This window comes from Chelonoidis abingdonii, chromosome 14 (assembly GCF_003597395.2).
Source record: "Chelonoidis abingdonii isolate Lonesome George chromosome 14, CheloAbing_2.0, whole genome shotgun sequence".
NCBI lineage: Eukaryota > Metazoa > Chordata > Testudines > Testudinidae > Chelonoidis > Chelonoidis abingdonii.
Window position 1 is genome coordinate 11,598,240 of NC_133782.1, and position 22,386 is coordinate 11,620,625.

General features: G+C 41.5%; 1 protein-coding gene across 1 annotated transcript in view; it reads right to left on the reverse strand.

Moving 5' to 3' along the window:
* Positions 1–4,388: 4,388 nt before the first annotated feature.
* The window catches only part of VAPB (VAMP associated protein B and C), a 59,831-nt gene continuing 41,833 nt past the window's right edge, over positions 4,389–22,386 (reverse strand). The window contains exons 4-7 of the mRNA XM_032782599.2: positions 18,365–18,445; positions 16,405–16,578; positions 11,870–13,753; positions 4,389–9,047 (exon numbers count right to left, since the gene is read on the reverse strand). Coding sequence (XP_032638490.1) covers positions 13,595–13,753; positions 16,405–16,578; positions 18,365–18,445 — 414 coding nt within the window. The 3' untranslated portion in view covers positions 4,389–9,047; positions 11,870–13,594. The remainder of the gene's footprint in view (positions 9,048–11,869; positions 13,754–16,404; positions 16,579–18,364; positions 18,446–22,386) is intronic.

Here is a 22,386-nt window from a genome sequence, read left to right on the forward strand (position 1 = left end):
CAATACTGGCAGCAGTGATGAGGCTTATTGGCTGTTTGGAGAGAGGCGTTACCCCTTTCCCTACCAAAACCCAGTGGAGAGTACATCCCAATCCACTTATCAATACTGGCAGCAGTGATGAGGCTTATTGGCTGTTTGGAGAGAGGCGTTACCCCTTTCCCTACCAAAACCCAGTGGAGAGTACATCCCAATCCACTTATCAATACTGGCAGCAGTGATGAGGCTTATTGGCTGTTTGGAGAGAGGCGTTACCCCTTTCCCTACCAAAACCCAGTGGAGAGTACATCCCAATCCACTTATCAATACTGGCAGCAGTGATGAGGCTTATTGGCTGTTTGGAGAGAGGCGTTACCCCTTTCCCTACCAAAACCCAGTGGAGAGTACATCCCAATCCACTTATCAATACTGGCAGCAGTGATGAGGCTTATTGGCTGTTTGGAGAGAGGCGTTACCCCTTTCCCTACCAAAACCCAGTGGAGAGTACATCCCAATCCACTTATCAATACTGGCAGCAGTGATGAGGCTTATTGGCTGTTTGGAGAGAGGCGTTACCCCTTTCCCTACCAAAACCCAGTGGAGAGTACATCCCAATCCACTTATCAATACTGGCAGCAGTGATGAGGCTTATTGGCTGTTTGGAGAGAGGCGTTACCCCTTTCCCTACCAAAACCCAGTGGAGAGTACATCCCAATCCACTTATCAATACTGGCAGCAGTGATGAGGCTTATTGGCTGTTTGGAGAGAGGCGTTACCCCTTTCCCTACCAAAACCCAGTGGAGAGTACATCCCAATCCACTTATCAATACTGGCAGCAGTGATGAGGCTTATTGGCTGTTTGGAGAGAGGCGTTACCCCTTTCCCTACCAAAACCCAGTGGAGAGTACATCCCAATCCACTTATCAATACTGGCAGCAGTGATGAGGCTTATTGGCTGTTTGGAGAGAGGCGTTACCCCTTTCCCTACCAAAACCCAGTGGAGAGTACATCCCAATCCACTTATCAATACTGGCAGCAGTGATGAGGCTTATTGGCTGTTTGGAGAGAGGCGTTACCCCTTTCCCTACCAAAACCCAGTGGAGAGTACATCCCAATCCACTTATCAATACTGGCAGCAGTGATGAGGCTTATTGGCTGTTTGGAGAGAGGCGTTACCCCTTTCCCTACCAAAACCCAGTGGAGAGTACATCCCAATCCACTTATCAATACTGGCAGCAGTGATGAGGCTTATTGGCTGTTTGGAGAGAGGCGTTACCCCTTTCCCTACCAAAACCCAGTGGAGAGTACATCCCAATCCACTTATCAATACTGGCAGCAGTGATGAGGCTTATTGGCTGTTTGGAGAGAGGCGTTACCCCTTTCCCTACCAAAACCCAGTGGAGAGTACATCCCAATCCACTTATCAATACTGGCAGCAGTGATGAGGCTTATTGGCTGTTTGGAGAGAGGCGTTACCCCTTTCCCTACCAAAACCCAGTGGAGAGTACATCCCAATCCACTTATCAATACTGGCAGCAGTGATGAGGCTTATTGGCTGTTTGGAGAGAGGCGTTACCCCTTTCCCTACCAAAACCCAGTGGAGAGTACATCCCAATCCACTTATCAATACTGGCAGCAGTGATGAGGCTTATTGGCTGTTTGGAGAGAGGCGTTACCCCTTTCCCTACCAAAACCCAGGCAGGAATCTTTTCACAACTCTTTTCCTTAAGAAACTTCTAACAAAGGGGAGAGGGGTGGAGACGCAAAGATTTCTGCATAAAGGGAAAAAAAACTTGTGTTCGATATAGTTTTTGGAAAGCCATTCCCAAACTATTCTGTAGTTTACTGCAAATCAAGAGTGACTGTTTAGGAGAGGCTTGCAGAATCCGGCCTTAAGTTTGAATGAAATAATAAATTCACAGATTATCTCATGTGACCTCTTGTATATCACATACAACTAAATTTCACCACTGTATTGAGCCTAATAACTTGTATGTGGCTAAAGTATATCCTCCAGAAAGGAATCTAGACTTGATTTGAAGAGATGGAGACGCCACTTCTCTTGGCAGTTAGTTTTACGAGCGAGGGTGATTAACCATTGGAACAATGTACTTAAATTCTATTTAGAATTTGTTTGGCTTCAGCTTTCAGCCATTGCTTCTTCTTATGCCTTTTCAGCTATCATACAGAGCGTCCTAACACCCAGTATTTTCTCCCTGCAAATGTATTTACACACTGTATGCTCACTTTTTAAGATGAGCTAAACAGATAGAACTCTTTAAATTCCTAACGCTAAGGTATTTTCTCCCATCCTCAGATGTGGCTCTTGTGCATCCACTCCTATTTTTCAAAACCTGTTTAAAAATATGGACAGAACTGTACACAGTAATTCAGCATCCACCTCATCAATGCTCTATACAGTGGTAAATCACTTCCATATGCCTACTCACTACTTCCTTGTTTCTACATCCAAAGATTGCATTAAAACCTTTGTGCTACAACATTACACTGGAGGCTTATGTTCAGTTGCTTGATCACTACAACCCTTGCATCTTTTTCAGAATTTGTCTTCCAGGATACAGTTACCCATGAGTAGGTGTGGCTGTATTAAAATATTTTGTCTGAATGGGCCCAGATTACCAAGCAACCCGGATGGCTCTGTACGTCTGCCCTGTCCTCATCTTAATTTACCAGTCTGCCAAACTGTGTGTCACTTATCAGTTAGCAGCAGCAATTTTATATTTGCTTCCAATTGACAGATGAAAATATTGACTAGCTTTGGGTCTAGTATTCATCCCTGTTGAATACCACTAGAAACTCCCTCATGTGATAATTCACTATTGCCAACTACTGAAAGCTCTTTTGATTAGATTGTTATCCATTTAACATATGCTTTAGTAATATTGTAGAGTGCTTATTTTTTAAGCTCAGAATGTCATGCAGTATTAAGTCAAACACTTTACAAGAATCTAATTGTATTACATCTATAGAGGTTTTTATCTACCAAGTCTGTAATCTCAAAGAGTTAATTCTATTTTGTTTGACAAATTCTATTTTCCATAAAACTTTGTTGGATAGCATTAATTTCTATTTCTATCATTTAATTCTTTAACTGAATCCTGTATCAGCTTTTCCATTATTTTGCCCAGGACAGATGTCAGACTAATCAATCAAGAGTCACTCTGTCATCTTGCCTGTCTTTTTTGAATATTGGCTCAACTGTATCCCTTTTCCAGGCTTCTGGAATATCCCTTGTATCCCCAAATTTATTCAAAATCATCAACCAGATATTGCCTTAACCAACATTTAGGACTTTTGGATGCAAGTTATTCAGCGCTTGCTAATCAATATCTCTAGCTGTGTCATAATGAAATCCAAAATAGAACTCCCCCACGTTGAGTACAATAAATATGGCAAGTGTTAGAAAAAGCAGTCTTACATGGAAAAGAACAATGACAACTAACTACTGGATTCCTTTTTCTTAAACAGCTGCTTTCAACTGTTTTAAAAAAAAATAAGCCAGCGTTTGGGAGCGTCAGGACATTTCAAAGGGCATTTAGGCACAGAATGAAAGTCCATAAGAGTGGACTTTTGTGTGTCTGAAAAATCAACCTTGTTTAAAAACTTTTCATGTTAAAATTCTTTGTACATCTCAGCTTTTTTAAAAAAAGGTATACGTGCATTTTTTATTCCTCATGCATTATTAGTTACTGTCTGTATTAACATTTGTTAGTATGAAACTGTTCATGCCTTCTTATTTTAACAGCAGAAGATATTTATTAAAAGTTGCTTTTCTAAATTTCTGCTTTTCCAGTGGTATGTGAAAACAGGCTGGGTTGAAACTTGGACAAGAAGTTTTTAAACTGGGCTCTGTTGCTTCTTCCTCACCAGTCCAATTAAAAACAAATAGTTTTCTGTCAACTATTTTTATGCCTTTCATTTTAAAACCGTGTTGGGATATATTTTTTAGTCTTAGCACTCCTCCGCAATTCTCAAATAAAAATCAGCTACCAAAAAAAAACGTTAAGTAAACAAACCTGGAACCTATGACCTCAGTTCTTATTCCTGGCTCCCTCGTGTCCCTGCTGAACAATCACTTCATCTATCTGTTTCGCCTCTCACTGTTTGTCAGTCTTTTGGCTGTTTTGACTGTAAGATCTTTGGGGTAGGGACTCTCTCTCACTAAATGTTTGTACACAATGTGGCCCTTATCTTGCCTGGAAAACAAAATTCTGGCATTTCCTATGTTTGGAGCACTTGACTTTGCAACATTAATGTTCTTTTAATGGAGTTTTGTGTATAGCCTTCAATTCTAAAGTGAAGACTATACAATAAGTAGATCATTCCTTGAGTTTTCATAGCCAAGGATGAAAGTTGGAGGACCATACAGCCAAGAAATTTAACTCCATAAATAAGAATGAAATGTGTTTATTTCCAGTTGTAAACAGAGATACCAGATGCACAATGTCTGCTTCTGGTATGTAGCTGGAATTCATTCAAAAAATTAATTCCTTTTAACTTCCTTCATTTTCCTGTTTGGGGGGTCTGACAGCAGTAGATGACAATACAAGATGAAAAGGCATAATTTGTTTCAAGGAAAGAACAGCCTGTTTTGCATTCCTGGGTCCAGGATTACATTTGATAAATTTATCGCAAAACAGAAGCTTAAGTGTCAGCTTTGGTCAGGATTGGGGGCAACAGATCTACATCAAAATTTATTTTTCAAGTGAACATTTGCAGGTAGTTTATATAGGAAGCAAGATCACTGTAAATGGCAGAGTATGGTGGAGTTAATGATCTATGCACAATAACTGCAGTTAGTTTGCAAATGAATGACTACAGCAATGGTGAAATGGTTTATATCATGTAATAGATTCCTGGGTAGCTGTTACTTAGAGGTACTAGAACCCCTAGCTTCACTCAATAATAAAATCAGCCTATTCATAAAACGGCAGTTTTATGATTAAGCTACTCTGGGTGGCTGAAGCACACAATTACTTTGTTCTTTACAGCTAATCAAAACATAAGTCAGTAATGGTACACTGAACAGTGTCACTTCTGTACCAACATCCCTTAGAGCAAGTGATTAAGTAGACATCAATCTGTGGGTATAATACAAAGTAATCTTAATCGGACATGGTAAAGGATCTATGTCTCAAAGCCCTCTATTTAGCAGCAGGAGATTATTTTATGCTAGTGTTGTATTCCATTGTCATCTTTTAATCAAGTCAATCTTTAGTATGGCTATGTTTCAAGCTACATGAACGATCAGTCACAGCATGTTGTTAAAGTCACTTGTTTCTATGAAGTGCCTGACGGATTTCTATGAACGTTTTCTAATGAGTAAATTACATTTTTAGAGAAGCACATATAATTATGTTATTGCATAATAAGCCACAACAGCTTCCACATGCAGTGGACTCATCTCCTTCACAAATCATAATAGAAACTCTTTGTAATAGTACTTCTGTAACAAAATAAAAGCTGCTATCTTAAAATGGGTCAATTTAAAATTAAAAAAAAATAATAAAGGAATTGCTGTAAGCCACTTCTCCCCAGCACAGCATGATGGTAGAGTGGGATGCATTTCTCACCATGCACGATCCAGCACTTGTATCTGAAAGTGAAATGTATACTCCAAATTGCTGTTTGTGCTTTCTGCTTATCGCTGCCAGAGTTTAAAGATCAAGGGACCTATTAACAGTGTAAAAGTCTAATAATGTTTCTTAAAGGCATGCAGATATCCAATACTTTAAAGCTTAGCTGCTTCAGGCCTGCCTTATTTGTACTGGAATTGTGCACAGAGCTCAAAAATTGCACACAGAAATGCATCCAATCAGTTATTTTAATGTATACCGTGCACTTGCATCAGTTGAGCATGTCAAAGTCTCCCCTTCACATTTTCTGGAATGCAGTCCTTGCACACTTTACCTGAAAATGAACACAATTTGCCACTTCTCTCAAACTGGCCACCAGAGATTTTCAATAATAGCTGCAAACTTGTGTTGAATTAGAGTGGAAAAACAGCTCTCCAATTCTATACTGCTGCTGTGAAGTGGCATTGCTGTTAACGGAGCCACCACAAACACGGAAGTTCAGAATGTTTTATATATTCTTCAAAATTCTTCTTGCATACGTACAGCCAATACAAACAACAGTCCTCAGGACAAGCTTCATTACACCGCAATAAGCAAAATGAGTAGCTTTGAAGACTGAAAACACTGTCTTTAAATTTGTCTATTGTGCCTAAGAATTAGGAATGATCTCCAGTTAAGAGGGACAAAAGAACATTAACATATTTCCTGAAAGAGGAGTGACAACTACAAAAATTAAGCCATAGTTCTGAATTCCCTTGGCTTTCTTGTATTAAAAATTGCAATATTAAACATTTTAAGATTGTAAAATGCCATTGTTAAGTATGCAGATACAAACATGTACAACTGTATATATATTTGTTAGCTGCCAAGGCAAGATTTTTATAATAATTCAAGTGTATGTGCACAGAAGATATAATCCCTTTATAGCGTACTGGTGAGGAGACACTAACAATTTGCAGAATGGATTTCAAATTGTACTCCACTAGCAGCACTGCAGAGAAAGTGTATTAACGAATACTATTAGCAGGCATCTTACTTAAAATTTCATGTTTTTAGGGAACTACATTATGGTATACCAATCCTTGTTACGTACTGAGCACCACCTTATTCTCTAATGACACAGGTCATCAATTAAAAATCATTCCACATGTGATAACATGCACACAAGTTTGGTGCTTACCCTGCATATGCAATTGCTATAGGTGTGTTTGTAAATTAGGGGACTGCCAACAGAAAGACAATTCTGATAATTTATGCTTGGAATCCCCTCATTTGAAAACGTGGGCTTCAGTGTGAAAATAGGAAAAAGTTCCTTTTATTTATTTGCATTTCACAGACTTCACGGAAAGATACGTTAGCTTCCTTGCAAGTAAATTTAAAGCTTGTGTCTAAAGGGGAAACATATTCTCAAGTTCTACAAAGTGAAAATTCTGATTAGACGCCTTTCCTGCTTCCACTGAAATTAATAGCAAAACCTCTATGGGAGTGAGGCATTCTAAGGGATTAAGTTTAAAAATTAACCATCCACTATTCTTGGTTTAAAGTGTGGATTCCACAGAACAGAGATTAAGCAGTAATTTGCTCACACCTGGGTGTTATATCATGAGTGTGAAATTACAGGTATATACACTATGAAAGTGATTCATAAACTTCATGCTTTGCATAGTTTTTATATAATAAAAAGTTACACATTCATTCACTCCTTTTCTCTTTTACACAGGCTCAGAGCTGCCCACAATTATTTGCCACTCCTTCACGTTCATGGCATGGGTTCATAGGTCTTGCAGTTCCAGTCCTCTTCAAACTTCTCTTCAGAGTCTTTCCATTGCATCCTTAGTCTTCCACGTCCTTTCCTGCTGTCCTCTATATTTTTAATTTTATACATCTCCTAGACATCAGAATACTTCAGTTTCTACAAGTCTGATGAAGCATTTCTTCAGATGGCATAAAAGTACATGAAAGCTTCATAAATGTCCAAGCAGTTTAAGGACATATTTCCATAATGGGTCTCTTACCTGAAAGATAGCTCTATCAGAGATCTCGTACCAGTAAATACAGGTGTATATAGATTGTCTTCTTCAAAGAGGGTGGAAAAAGGGAATGCTGCATTTGCAAAAGAATACCAGTCTTTTTGAAATGTTGTGAATTTTCTGTCTCCAGCAGGTGGGAATACAGTAGCTTTCTGTCTGACAAGCGCGTAATAAGAATTCAATTGACACTGGCTATCCTTTGCTTGGACTAATTTTTTGAAGGACTTGGGGGCTACACTAGACCCTTCCAGGCTTCTGTTTGTTAGGCTGCTGTTAGGAAGGATATGAGACACTTCAGAGTTTTGTTAAATTCCAAGTTCTAATAGTAACTTGAGTTATTTGAGGCGCTTACAGAACAGAGTGATACCATGGCTCAGGTAGTACCATGGAACACACCCGTATGATCACAGCAGCCGGTTCTGATGGATCAATAGCTAGCTAGCGACTTAGATTGTAAACGCCTCAAGGTAGGGATTGTCTTTGTATAGTGCCTAGTACAATGGGAGTATCTTTGTTTGGGGTCCCTTAGGTGCTACGGTAACACAAAAACTAATAAAAGCAACTTCACTCATAAATTGTTTAAAATGTTAAGTTTTCAGAGACATTCAGAGGCATGGCCATTAAACAAGCTATGGTCTGAGGACACCAACACACACTTCTGGCTTTCTTCTCTAGCCATAAATCATCTGTGCCAGCAAAGTCAATTTTGGTGGATAAAGTGTGTGACAGTTGCTCAGCGCAGCAGCCAAAAAAAGGCCAAAAAAAAAAAAAATACAATTCGTCTGACTCCCCACAAAACAGGCCAACATTAACGCTTATCCTCCATTGTTACCCTGCAATGCTGGTTTGGGTTTAAAATTGCACTTGTGAGGCTGCCTCTGCTTTTAGAACAGCCACAATATTCCAGTGGCCACAGCCACCCAAACATTTGCCTTCAGTCGCTCTTCAGTCCAGGTTCTTCCCGATACATCCTACAAAGCCACGAAAGTGAATTCTTCAGGCATCATATTTATCCCCTGTCTTTCAAAAGACAACTCTCCCTTTCAGAATGCTTCCTATGTTGATCAGTCATTTGGTTAACAGAAGTTGAAGAGTTTCAGAAGGCTTCCATTAGTTACTAGTCCCTAAAGAGCAAAGCTGTAGTTTTTTAAATTCTTGTACAATCATGCCCCATCCTACCTTGCTGATCTCACTACTACCTACCTTCTTCCTTTGCACTGTTTCCAACCCATCTTGCACTCATGCAAAAAGTGGAGACTATAATTGCTTTGCCGCTACCATATGGAACAGACTTGACTCTGGTCTATCTTCATATCCTGTCTGAGGATGCACCTCTTCCTGTTTTTGTCGGCTGTTCTGCAAGAAGTCTCCACAGAAACACATACATACACAGTATCAGAGGGGTAGCCGTGTTAGTCTGGATCTGTAAAAGCAGCAGAGAATCCTGTGGCACCTTATAGACTAACAGACATTTTGGAGCGTGAGCTTTCGTGGGTGAATACTCACTTCGTCAGATGCAGGTAGTGGAAATTTCCAGGGGTAGGTATATATATGCTAGCAAGCAAGCTAGAGATAACGAGGTTAGTTCAATCAGGGAGGATGGGGCCCTGTTCTAGCAGTAGAGATGTGAAAAACAAGGGAGAACACTGCTTTTGAGTTGGCAAGCCATATTCACGTCTTGTGTTAGTCCTGAGCTGGATGGTGTTTCAAAGTCAGCATGAACTGAAGCTCAAGCCGAATCTCTTTGGAGTCTGTGACCTGAATTTTTGCTACGCAGTGATGGCACCTTAACTGCTATATGTGTGCAGGGGTACTTGAAGTGTTCTCTTACAGGTATTTTGTATTATGCCATTCTAATATCACTGTGTCCATTTATCCTTTTCCATAAAGACGTATTTGGCAGATGTACATAGCAGAGGGCATTGCTGGCATGTGATGGCGTATATTACATGGTGACATGCGAGGTTGAAGAACGGAGTGTGGATGGTGTGGCTGATCTGTTAGGTCCTGATGATGCGGTGCTGTAGCTAGATATGGAGTGGCACAGTTGGCATCGAGTTGTTGCATGGATTAGGTCCTGACGTAGAGTACGTATGGTACCGGTGTGCAGTTCTGGTGAATTCAGGTTGGCGGTCTGTCAAGAGATGGCCTGCCACCCAAGGACCTGTAAAAGTGGGAATCATTGTCCAGATGGGTGTAATCCTGATTGATTGCGTGGAGTTTAGCTTTGCGGAGCAGTGATGGCAGTGGTAGTCGGTGGTCTTCTTGGAGTCTCTCGCAATTGGCACACAGCCAGAGGTGAACAAAGCGGATGGCTGCCAACTAGAAAGCAGTCTCCCCCGTGAGGGCACACCTCAAACGCGAGAAAGGCTGCTCTCCCACGAACTAACCTGTTAGCCCGAGCCTCCGCTCAGGAAGAACCGGCCCCTGGGAAAATCACGACAGGCAGCCGACACGGGGAGTCCACCCACGAAAGCCAGGCCCCAAAGCGGCAGAAGGCCACAGGGGCTGGGCTGCCGTGAAGAGATCCAGACGACACCAATCGCTCTCTGGCCTCCCCTGCCGGTGGTGAAGAGAAGAGAGACGGAGCGAAAAGCAGCAAAGACTCGGGCACTAGAGACGAACAGACAGCGGAGCAGTGAGCCTGGGGAAGACCCACGTTCGCGAGGCATGGGGGAAAAATGTCCAGGCAGGGAAAGTATGAAGCAAGAAGCAGGCGCGGAGACAAGGGGGCATCAGAGGAGTGAGGCCCCCAGCAGTGAGGGGGGAAAACCAAGGAGGAGAAACGCGTAGGCAAACCAGACAGGCGGGAAGCCGGAGGCGTGAGGGGCAAACGCAAGCAAGACAAATCCAAGAACGAAACCCAACAGCTCCACCCACACATGCAGGCCCAAGCAAAACCAAAAAAAAAAACCCAACCACATCAGACACAACCCATCCACAGACCCGCACCAAGCCTACACCAGCCTGCCATAGCATACTCACCAGTAACGCCACACCGCACCAAAACTCAACCAGAACCAATCCAGCAACAAACCTCAGCCAACTCCCCATACTACCCAGGCGACGCCACCAACAACCACACCACACCACACCGACACACTCAGTCCACAATAATTACGCCCAATCCACAAGCCCTCCATGAACCAAACAACACATAAAAAAAATGGACACAAATCAACAAATGAAGAACCGATACATTACATGCAACGGAACCAAGAATCAGAACAAACTCGAAAGATAGAACACCATCCCTGTCCCCGTTACACACAAAGCTACCAACCCATACAAAAGACAGACCACAAAAAACGTACATACGACAACCAGAATACTGAACATATTCTGCTTGCTAGGTGACATGCGAAGATACTGTCAGAGTTTATGTCGGACACCTCTAGCAGTCTACGTGCGGCAAGGATAGTGGACCTGACCACTCCATAGAACCTAGCTGGCCAAAGTATCTGCATCATTGTACAGGATCATGGGTGTGGAGATCCTTCTGATGACCTGACGATCGGAGGTACGAGCGTCTCTCATCTACGGGGCTGTATGTGCTGCCAGCTGCCCCAGTCCTGTTGGTCTCTTCTTTCTTGGGTTTTGTCTTGATAGACAGATAGGAGGGCTTCTGCGGTACACGTTCTGGCTCTGTTGATCTCGTTACCTAATTTTTCCCTCGTCCCCCCGCGGGTATTGTAGTTATTGAGAATAACTTTGGTGAAGACTTTTGTAGGTGTTGGCTCTACTAGTCTGAAGGGTTAGAGCAGATGCGAGAATGTACCTCAGTGCTGGCATGTAATAGACAGTAGATCGTGTAGATGTGAACCTGGGATGGAAGCTGGAGGCTGAAGGTAGGGCATAAGGCGCGGTCGGTAGGTTTTCGATATAGAGTTGGTTTAATGTGACATCACTTATTTGCCGTGGTTTGTCTAGAAAGTGGAACTGGCTCTCCTGTGTAGATTGTCCAGGCTCCGTCTCGTCCGCCTCCAGGTTGGACAGTTCGTTGACAAGGTCGTGCGTGGGATTCTTCTAGTCAGTCTCCTTTCCCACCCTGGGGTCCCCTAATGATGAAGATGTCATCAGATGTCTAGGCTAGTGAGAAGGGGCGTTGAGTGGATAGTGACAGAGCCTCCGAGAAGCGTTGTTCCAGGTCAGCCATAAAAATATTGGCATATTGTGGGGCCATGCGGGTGCCCATAGCAGTGCCACTGATCTGGAGATATATATTGTCATCAAACTTGAAATAGTTGTGTGTGAGGATAAAGGCACAGAGCTCAGCAGCCAGTTGTGCTGTGGCATCATCAGGGATACTGTTCCTGACAGCTTGTGTTAGCATTTTGATTATGGCGGCAAGGGTGGAAAAGTAGATGGTAGCAAAAATCTACCAATCCAAACACTCCCTCCCCTCCTCCTCTCCCCCAGCCTGATTTAGGAATAACGAAGAAATAGAAAGGGAAGCCATCTTTTTAAGTGCTTCAGCATTCAGAGCTGTGTGAATAAGCTTCAATCTATTGCACATCTTACCCTGCTGGCTTCTGAAACTGGAATCCAACTAAGATGATATGGGCAGTTGGCTGAAAAGAACAGGTCATCTACATATCATGCCTTATAGTAACATTACTATTACTAATATTACTGCCTTAGAGTGTCACTTTGTATAAATCCTCAGGCTTACTGACAACTGACTCCAATCACAGGAGTCTGAAAAACGGCAGAGGGTACCTAGTAAATAAACAAACTGACGGTGTGGTTATTCTAAACATCAGTATTCCATCAAATGTGCTTCTCTGGAGATTGGTTCTGGAGACTAAAATGGGGCTGGAGGAAACCACGTTGAGGTAAGGCTAGCAATTTCCTGATGCCGTACATAAGCTCCATCAAAGTGACTAACTGCAGGTCCTTTAAAAAAAAATTAATTGACTTTGACAAAAGTAACTAGATGTACTTTGATTTCTGGGCTTTATTTAATTTTTTTTTTTTAAGATGCTACATAGTCAAACAGGATTGGTCTTTTTACGGCATAGAACTAGTTTATTACTAATTGTTTTGCTAGATAGACTTATTTATTTACATACAAAAAACAGGTTCCTGACTGCTGTTTCCCCAATGTTTAAGTGATCAAAAATTTAACAATTACATAGTGCCCAAAACATGAGGAGGCAGAAGAATCTTGCATCATTACAGCAGTAATTTTTTAGTTCTATCCACTGGTTTTAGAACAGGTGCCTTTTTATACCATAGTCTTAGTCAATATGTGACAATAAGGAAACATGAGATGAAATACATTAAATAAGTTAAATATGCATTAAACATCTCTGAATAACATTTCATTTCAACTAAATGAACCAACAGCAATGTAGCTTGGTCCCTTTAAGAGAACAAGGCATTGACCTTTATTCCAAATGGGTGTCATACCAGTCAATATATGCCTCTTAATGATGCCTAGCACATTCAGTGCTGCCACATAAATTAATAGTGAGAAGCTGAAAAGAATTGTAAGTGCCAATAAATTGTTAATTTGCACAGAGTTGAAGACATGACAAACTGTTAACTTTATGAGCAGAATGGTGGATCAACATATTTTACAGAAGTTATCAACCCCTCCTGCCTAACCCAGCTCCAAACATCCAAAAGGGCCAGCTCCAGCAGTGGAAGAATAATTCTTTGTTTGTTTTTTAAAATGGACAAGGGGACAGCAACATGTACCAAGGTCTAAGAATGTTTAAAATGACATTTACAATATGCCATTGTAGTGTTAACTCATGATTTTTTTCCTCATCCCTTAGTAAAGAACATTCTTTATCATTCATTCACTCATTGTACATTTTAAACTTTCAAGAGGATTACGTTATGTTATATTTGTGCAGGGGTAATTTAAAGGCAAGACCTGTGAGATGTTATACATTAATTTTGTTAAAACATTGTTATGAATAAATTTAATCCAATGATATGGCAGAACCATCAAGCCAATTTACAATCCTCAGCATGCTGCCTCTACAAGGCTATTTTCCCTATAATTACACCAATGATAAAGAACAAAACCACCAGAGCAAGTAGTCTAGTGCTGAGCCCTTCCTCCTTGACAGCAGTTGCAGATGCAGATATTGGGTTGTTAGTCTGGGGAGCCTTCCTCATCCGCAGACCATCTTCTTCCTACAGGAAGGAATCCTAATGATTAGTTTTGACCAAAAAAAGCTGCATAAAAAAAACACACCAAACGAACAAAAAAAAAAACAAAACCCCAAACCCCAAGACCCTATTGTTAATTAAGCCTATTAGATGAGTTTCTTTGGAAAGGCATGCAATTTTGATGCAGAAGTATGACAACTTGTCTCCATTCTATTCCTATCAGTCCATTTGAATGTGGATTAAAAAAATAAATAAAAAAATTAATTCATTCAAGAAGTATCCCATAAATATACATGTACAGGGGGACAGCAACTTTGAGGGCCTGATTTTCAGTATTGTGCACACAAGTTGTGCACATTTGAACACTATCTTGCTCTTATGAAGATGCCAATCACAAATGGAATAGCCTTGAATTACGAAGTAGCAATTTTTCTCAGGTACTTGAGCAAAGTATTTCCATTTTTACTTTTCACATACATGCTAATATTAAATGACATCTCACTGATGCTACTGGGAATTACTGGCACACATTGTCCTACAATCTTATCAGTGCTCTTGATCTAAGAAGAGTCAGGTTAGTGATTGGATGAGATACCTATATGACAGCTGCTGATGCAGGAGCTTTAATTTTAATTGGATACAGTATTCATTACTTCCTGACCTAAACAGTTGTGTAGCAGTGCTACAGGCTGTTAACATGTCAGAAAGACTGTATTCAGGGGTGGATAAAGCAACCCCTTTGTGCCCATACCATTCAATTATCAGAAGGCTGGTGTTAGGCTGTAGTTGAATGTCTCTAACACTGTACATGGAATTACAAAAGGCGTGAGTGTCAAATAGTTGCAACATGGAAGTAGACTCAAGTTTGGGAAAATAAAATTAAGCTATTTTTTCAAAAGGGCATTTTTTAAAAATTAAAATAAAATTCCTAAAACTTCAAAAATTCACAGGGCAAGTTAGCTATTTCCTTACTTTTGACTTATGTTTTTAGCATTTGCTCATTCCAACACGACGTTCAGTCTGCAGCACTGCTCCTTAGGAGCTGTGGAGTTTTTTTTTTTTTTTTTTTAAACTAGAGTCTTATACCACTTACTATTTGCCAAACGAAGCAGGTCACAGATAGTTAAAGGTTTTATAGTTCATGTCTTAGGCACTGAAGGCCAGATTCTCAGACAAGTTAGACACTCCATTTGCATGCACAATTTGGTTAAGTAGGAGCTACTCTGCACACAGCTGTGCATCTACTGTATGTTGGAAGATCTGGCACATAGTATAATCTGTTATACTGAGGTACAAACAACTTGCTGTACTGTTGCAAAAGCAGACATTTCTGAAGGGATTTTCGGAAGGTGGGCCTAATACTAGTTATGTAATAGATCCATATTGTCAATGTTCATCTTAAAAAAAGAAAATGCAGAGAGAAAACTATTATGAAGGCTTGGTGAACGCGAGGACTAAGAATATGTACTAAGGTTTCAAAATGCTCTACAAGATTTTAACAGAACACTTTGCAAACGTTTGCTGCGAGCCTTCAATATGCTGTACTGAAGAATATTGCTTGACTGCTATAGGTGGACAATCCAGATCCACAAAGGAAAATAAATGAACAAACCAAGTTCTGACCCATGTAACCCTGGCCTGCCACACTGCACACTATCCTCCAATTTTGGCTTCAGTCTTCAGTTATTCTTCATGAGTCTTTGGTTAAAGCAAAAATCAGATCAAGCTTTCCCCTTATAATTGAAATAACTTAAAAGAAAGGCTCAGCATAGCAGTATGAAAAGTCCATAGTATGAAGCACACTTAACTTTAAGTACTGTGAGAAATGTATTTAAGAAAGATTTTTTTGAAAATCACATGACATTTCAGACAGTCATCTTATGAGACCTAGGCAAAGTGAGATCATAATGAGAGACTAAACCAGCATCTAGCATGCCTTAAGAGACATAAAAATGGAGGAAAAACAAAACAGATTTTAAATGGTATAGATTTATTTCACACTTAAACGAATATTAAAGCAGGATGAACATACAATCTCTTTCAATGTAACTGTGCCCCATATTACTATTTTCAGCTTTATAGCTACTTCTAGGCCTAGATCTAGAGAGCAATTAAAAACTGATTTAAAAAAAGTACTTCAAAACAGTGACAAGTGGTTCTTATATACTGAGCTTTCATATTGCTGGGCTGGTCAAAGCATGAACCAGCGATCCTCTTACACTTTGGCTAACAGTTTAGAGTATGCATTGTAATAGCTTTGGACATTATGAGTGGGATTTCCAAAAGTGCTCAGTATTGGCCTAACTCTGCTCCTGCTGAACTCAGCGGTAAAACTCCCAACTGATGTAGATGGAAGCAGACTTTGCCCAATGCGGACTGCTTTTGAAAATTCTGCCCTAAATTCCTTCTACAGAAGAGGGGAGAAGAGAATGAATCATTTTGGGTCACTGTCATTTCACTTTACCAGGCTGTATGCTTCAGACTTCATCCCAGGCCCCAAGAGTGCATGGATTTATATACTTCATTTTGATTGCAAAAACTAAATTTGCAGATAAGAATTTGTGCTCGCCTTACATGTGTAACTAATATTTAAGTACCATGACCCATCCAACCACTCCCACCCACAAAGAGGGCTTCAAACTCAAATGGGCAGAACTCAAAAGAAAAATCTTTACCTTAAACTGTTTATTCTCCTCCCGTAACCTCTGAACTTCTACTTGAAGCCTCTTATAATCTTCCATTACTTTCTTAACTTCAGTGTCATCCAAGGAAGAACTTATTGATTTAGACATTACAGAGGATTCTGTCTTTGCAGTTGTGGATATAATTTTATTTATTTCTATATCATGCTGTCAAAAAAAGGACAGTGATCTTAGGGTGATATGGAAAAAAACAGAAAAAAACACACCTTATATTGAGAGAACAAACTACTCTGCATCCCTGAACTGTGCCTATCTTTAAAAAAAAAATCTTAATTTTTCCTTTCTGCAGGCTTTATCTCCGCTTCCTGGTTTAGGGCAAAAGTCAGAGCAACAGCAGTAAATCACAAACAGGAAGATCCCTAGACCAGGACTCTGTCTCTCACAGTGAGGGGGGGGGGGGGGGGGCTGGGACACTCATGTTCTGATTTGCTGTTTGCTCTCCCTCCCGCACTGCCCCAATTCACTAACAGAACCTGTTCAGGAGGCATTAGTGCCACCATGAGTTTGAGCAGAAGGGAAGCATGGAGAGCACAGAATGGCAAATGGCTGCTTCCTATACATGCTGAGGAGCTGGGGCAGCATCTCTGCCCAAGCTGCACCTGGCCCATTGCCAGGAAGCCACCTCTTTACCCTGCTGAACACCCTCACTACCCTCAGCTGGCCACCACTTCTCTACCCTCCTATACTTCTGTAGTGTAGAAGCAGGAAACCACTCTTCAAGCCAGTTTAGAGAACAGGAGTTGATATTTTAAACCACACTCATTTGTAATAAGGATGTAGGTGGAGAAACAATTCCCTATTCCAAATACAAGCCTGGACAGAAGGATCTCAGGGATTTCTTCCCACACCCTTCCCTTTGAACTTCTTGCATATTCAGAGCTTTGGCACACATACTGGTAAAAGCCTTGTCACAAGGAATACAGGCTATAAGAATAAAGAATAGGATCTTGTTGTTACTTATGGTCTATTTTGTCCTAATGAGTTTTAGGGATTAAAGAAAAACCAAAACTGCAACTTCATGAGTGACATTCAGACATATCAGGTTGCATGTTTCACATAAATACAGGGCCATATTTCTCTCAGCTCCCAAAGAATGTGCATACAAAAGTGCATTGGCCTGACACATGTGCACATAAATCCCAGTGTGAATATGCACAATGTGGGGTCTGTACATGCAGAATATTACAAGTCTGGCCCACAGATGAACAGAAAGAGGTATAAAAGTGACCACAGAAGGCAGGCCAATTGTATGGCTTGTTACAGATACATAACTGTAATTGCACAAGCTTGAATGCAAGGGAGAACAGTCTGCTCTTGTGCTTCCTGTACATGAGGTGAATGCACTGGATACACATTAATAGGCAGATCTTAATTCATCATTTGAGGACACTTATTTCCATCATGAATTAATCAGTATCTTCTCTGCCCCAACAGGAAACACAGCACAGCTCCTAACCAGCAGCGATCCCATGCCACAACTGCCATCTTTGCACGTGACCCCTTGCTAGCCTTCTACTTTTAAAACACCATTTCACTTTCAGGAAACTCCATCAGATCAGGAAGAAGGTAAACTGGAAGGGCAACAAGTGGAAGCTTGTGCTGCTGATGTTTGTGTTGTATCCTCTCTGGGGATAAACCGAGGACTTCTGGGATATCAAACAGCACCTTTAACAAGGCCTTTTTTTTTTTATGCCATCTTTCATTAAGGAATAAAGATAAACCCCAAATCCACTGAGAAATAATTTTAGTAGTTTTGTTGCACTTCTGTTGTGCAAATTAACCTCCAGTTGGATTAAGCAGCATGAAGATTCTAATTAGTGTGTTTTTTCCCTAAAGGGGATGTTATAGGGTTGGTCTGTATGAACATGCATTTTTATATGTTCTAGCTGTGGTATTAAGTTAAATCGCCCACCACATTGTTGAAAATACTCACAGGTTTATCATTTTCTGCTGGTAGCTCAAATACACATCTAAGTTTAGAATCCATGAGTTCTTCTGGTTTTGCTTCTTTCCACTAAAAATTTAAAAATAATAACAGTCACAATGAGGCTTATGGAAAAGGTAATGTAAATTGATTCCTTGTTCCACGGTCTGGTTCAGAAAAAACACACTTGGTATAAAAGTACTGGGTGTTTATCAGATCAAGGCTTTCAACAACAAGTGTTTTACTTCCACTCCACCAAGCATATAATTCTTAAGATGATACTTGTTAAAACTATCCTGAAAGGAATAGGAAGGTACAAAATATGTAAAAATTCATGGCATTCAGAAATTTATATTGAGAATTTGTACAAAAATTAAAGCTATCTGTAATAAACTAATTTGCTCTGGAGGGTCAGACGCACAAACACTTCTCAGTAGAGTGACCAGATGGGATGAAGAAAATATCGGGACACATGGAGGGGCGGGGGGGAGAGGGGGAAGAGAGTCCCGCCAGCGAAGCAAAAAAGAGAAAGAAAGAAAAAAAAACGGAGTCCCGCTGGCAGAGAGAGAGAGAGAGAGAGAGAGAGAGAGAACGAACGAACGCGAAAACAAAAAAACTGGAGTCCCGCCGACAGAACAAGGGGGGGGAAAAAAAAAAAAAAAAAGGGCAAGAGTGCAAAATATCGGGACAAATTGTGTCCCGATCAAACATCGATCGGGACGCGGGACAAACGCCTAAAAATTGGGATGGTCCCAGTTTTATCAGGACGTCTGGTCATCCTACTTCTCAGGGATATCTACAGTCTAGATCAAACAAGAGATGCAAGGAGAAGGCTCAAAAGAAACGCGAAGTTACCAAAAACAAAACTAATAACCCAATTCAGGAATGTTAGCATTCTTACCAATGCACAGGCTGTATGGATTGAACAACAATTTATTAACAATATCAGTGATTTGTTTTCTACTTTATTTCAAATGGGGTGTTCAAATCCCTTTTAGAACTATGTCCATTTCCTCAAAATAAGAACCGATTTCCCATTGTTCACTGGTAAATTCAATTTCATGTTGTGATAGGGGTGTTCATCCCACAGCAGAAGGGAAGGGATTAAAAAGCAACCTAGGGAGGCTGTGAAGGGAGCAGTCAATTGTTGAGAGGCCACATAGAGCAGCCAATCAGGGCCCAGCAGGCTTACATAAAAAGGAGCTGCAGGGCAGGAGACAGTCAGTTGATGAAGGGAGTCTGAGGAGAGAGGCTGGTGTTCCTAGCTGGCTGCAGGAAAGTAACAAATTGTACAAAGCAGTTGCTGGCAAGGACCGAGGGAAGCAAAGCAGGTGCTCCTAGCTGGAAGCCCTCAGAAGAGAGTGAAGAGCTGCCAGTGCCTTGGGAAGTGGCCCAGAGAATTGCTGCAGCTCTGGCAGAGAAGTTAAGGAAAGGCAGCAGGACTCTGCTATCCCACAGGATCCGCAACCCAGAGTACTGCCTGAGCCTCCCCCCGCCCTGCATCCCCCGCTCGCCACTGGGGAAGTGGCTGCAACATAGAACTGGGAGATCCTTCCTCCCCTGGGAAGGGGGAAAACACAGATAGTGACATGGCTGGAGGGCTGACTCATGAAAAGGACCTGTCTCAGCCCAGGAAACACAGCATCTACAGGAGAGGGTATGCAGGTTGAGAACTAATCCTTGAGACAGCCAGCAGGAGGCACTGTCACTCTGGTAAGTGAACTCAATCACACATGTTCATACACATTTGTTAGTTACCTGCTGAAGTCCAACGTATTCAGTGCTACATAGGTGATACAGCCCTTATACCATCTAAGCAGACTAACAATACACTTCTGAAAACATTTTATGTACAGGGTTACAAGTTCTTGCCTGGTACAAATGATAACCCATAACTGAAGTGGCTGGCTCACAAGAATGCTTTCTAGCTAGAAAGGTCCATAATTGTGTGTGTGGAGTGTTCACACACTTTTCTCCTTTAATATATTTTTGTTAGTGGTAGGCAAAGTTTTTGGCCTGAGGGCCACATCGGGGTGTGAAACTGTAGGGAGGGCTGTGCCCCCATGCAACCCCTCCCACTTTCTGCCCCCTCACTGCCCCTCTCAGAACCCCCCACCCATCCAACCCCCCTGCTCCTTGGGACCCCCACCCCGATCCAACCACCCCTGCTCCCTGTCCCCTGACTGCCCCGACCACTATCCATACCCCTGCCCCCTGACAGGCCCCGGGACCCCACCTCCTATCCAGTCCCCCTGTTCCACTCTGCCTCTTCCTAAAATTCTGCCCCATCCAACCGCCGTTCCCTGTCCTGACTGCCCCTCAGGACCCTCCGCCCCATATCCAATGCCCCAGCCCCTCTTCCATACTGCTCAGAGCAGCATGGTAGCTGGAGGAGCACCGCTCAGGCATGCTGCCATGCGTGAGCGTGCAGCCTGCCGTCCAGAGTGCTGGCAGCATGGCTGTGGGGAAGGGAGGACAGCAGGGGAGGGGCCAGGGGCTAGCCTCCCTGGCTGGGAGCTCAGGGGCCGGGCAGGGTGGTCCTGCAGGCCACAGTTTTAGAAAATCAGCACATCTCAACACCTGCAGATTGTGGCCCACATGCATACAGTCTGAGTAAGGATTTGACTCAGGTAGATAGCTGAATTGTTCTATCACTTTTCTGTTGCTGAAATCAGGATTCTCTTTTGAAATTATTGGCTGGCTGTGAGGCGTTGAAAGCTTTAGAGAACTCTTGAAATCTGTCACATCTGTTTATCCAGAATAGGAAGATATGTATTGTGGTAACATACTGAAGGATTGAGGGAGTACTGCAGGAAGAAAAAATTATGTTGGTCTGGAGAGTTCTGGAAAATTGAAACACCCCTATAGGCTCCATGGTGTGGGGATAAATTTCTGATGATATAAAATAGTGCACAAAAATTTGATTGGTAAATCTCTCTGCAAAAGCAGGAATGTTTCTAACCAGGTAGAGGCTATTGTTTCATCTAGCCGCCTTTTAAAACGTGCTAAACCAAGGGTCTTCAATGACTTCCTGTGGAAGCATGAGTTCTGGCATGCTTAAAGGTTTAGAGCCTGTGAAACCATCCAAGAGGGTGACGTTGTAGACACGAGTAAGATTATGTGACAGTAAGTCATCTGTATGGTTTTCTGGCCAGTCTAATAAAGACAATCTAAGATCAACCTAGTTATCTTCATAGAACTACACATATTTGTTCTCTTCTACTATGCTATTTCTACTTGGCAAAAGAGCTAGCCTGTCTGCACTGCAAGCTCACCATACCCTCACAGAAATAGAGGATGGGAAAAGAGGCATCAGTTTCTCAAATAATATAGAAAAGGGAGTAGTTCTCTTCAATGGAACCACTACAAAAACCCTAGTACAATGAGCATGCTCTCGTTTAGCTAGCAAAACCACCACTGCAAGCAAAGAGAATCAATAAATATCTTTTAGGGTTTTTTTTTTTTATTTTAACAGTTTACTTTATCATGAAATCAAATGTGTAACAAAGATGGGATGTGTACCTGCCATTTATTTTTACATAATTTTTAAAAAGTGTACTAGTTTAAAAAAAGGCTCAACTAAGGAGATACTTACAAAAATCCTCCTTTTCTTAAAGAAATAGAGAGACTTGTGGTCATGCTGTCCCTTCAGATGCATTTTTCATAGTAGAGTTTATACGAAATAAGCTTAATTTAAATGGACAAGAGTTTAAAAGCAGGTGGATAGTGAAAAAGTATATTGCACAAAAACTATGTTAAATAGCTAGGAGTTTGTGCAAGGAAATATGTTTTCAACAAAAAGTACATAGGGTTTTTCACCTGTGTCAAATGTTTAAAGTAATAAAAGTAAGGGTGGAGAAGGGTTCAACAGCAAGACTCTTACTATTATAGGAAGCGCTATCAGTGGAGAGACAAGAATACCGGTGAGTCTTCAACAGTCAGTGCTGCTAGCTTTGCTTCTTTCCAAGCTTCCTTAAAGTAGCCAACAATTTAATTGCTATATCTTTCGTCCTTCCTCACCCGAGCCTCTG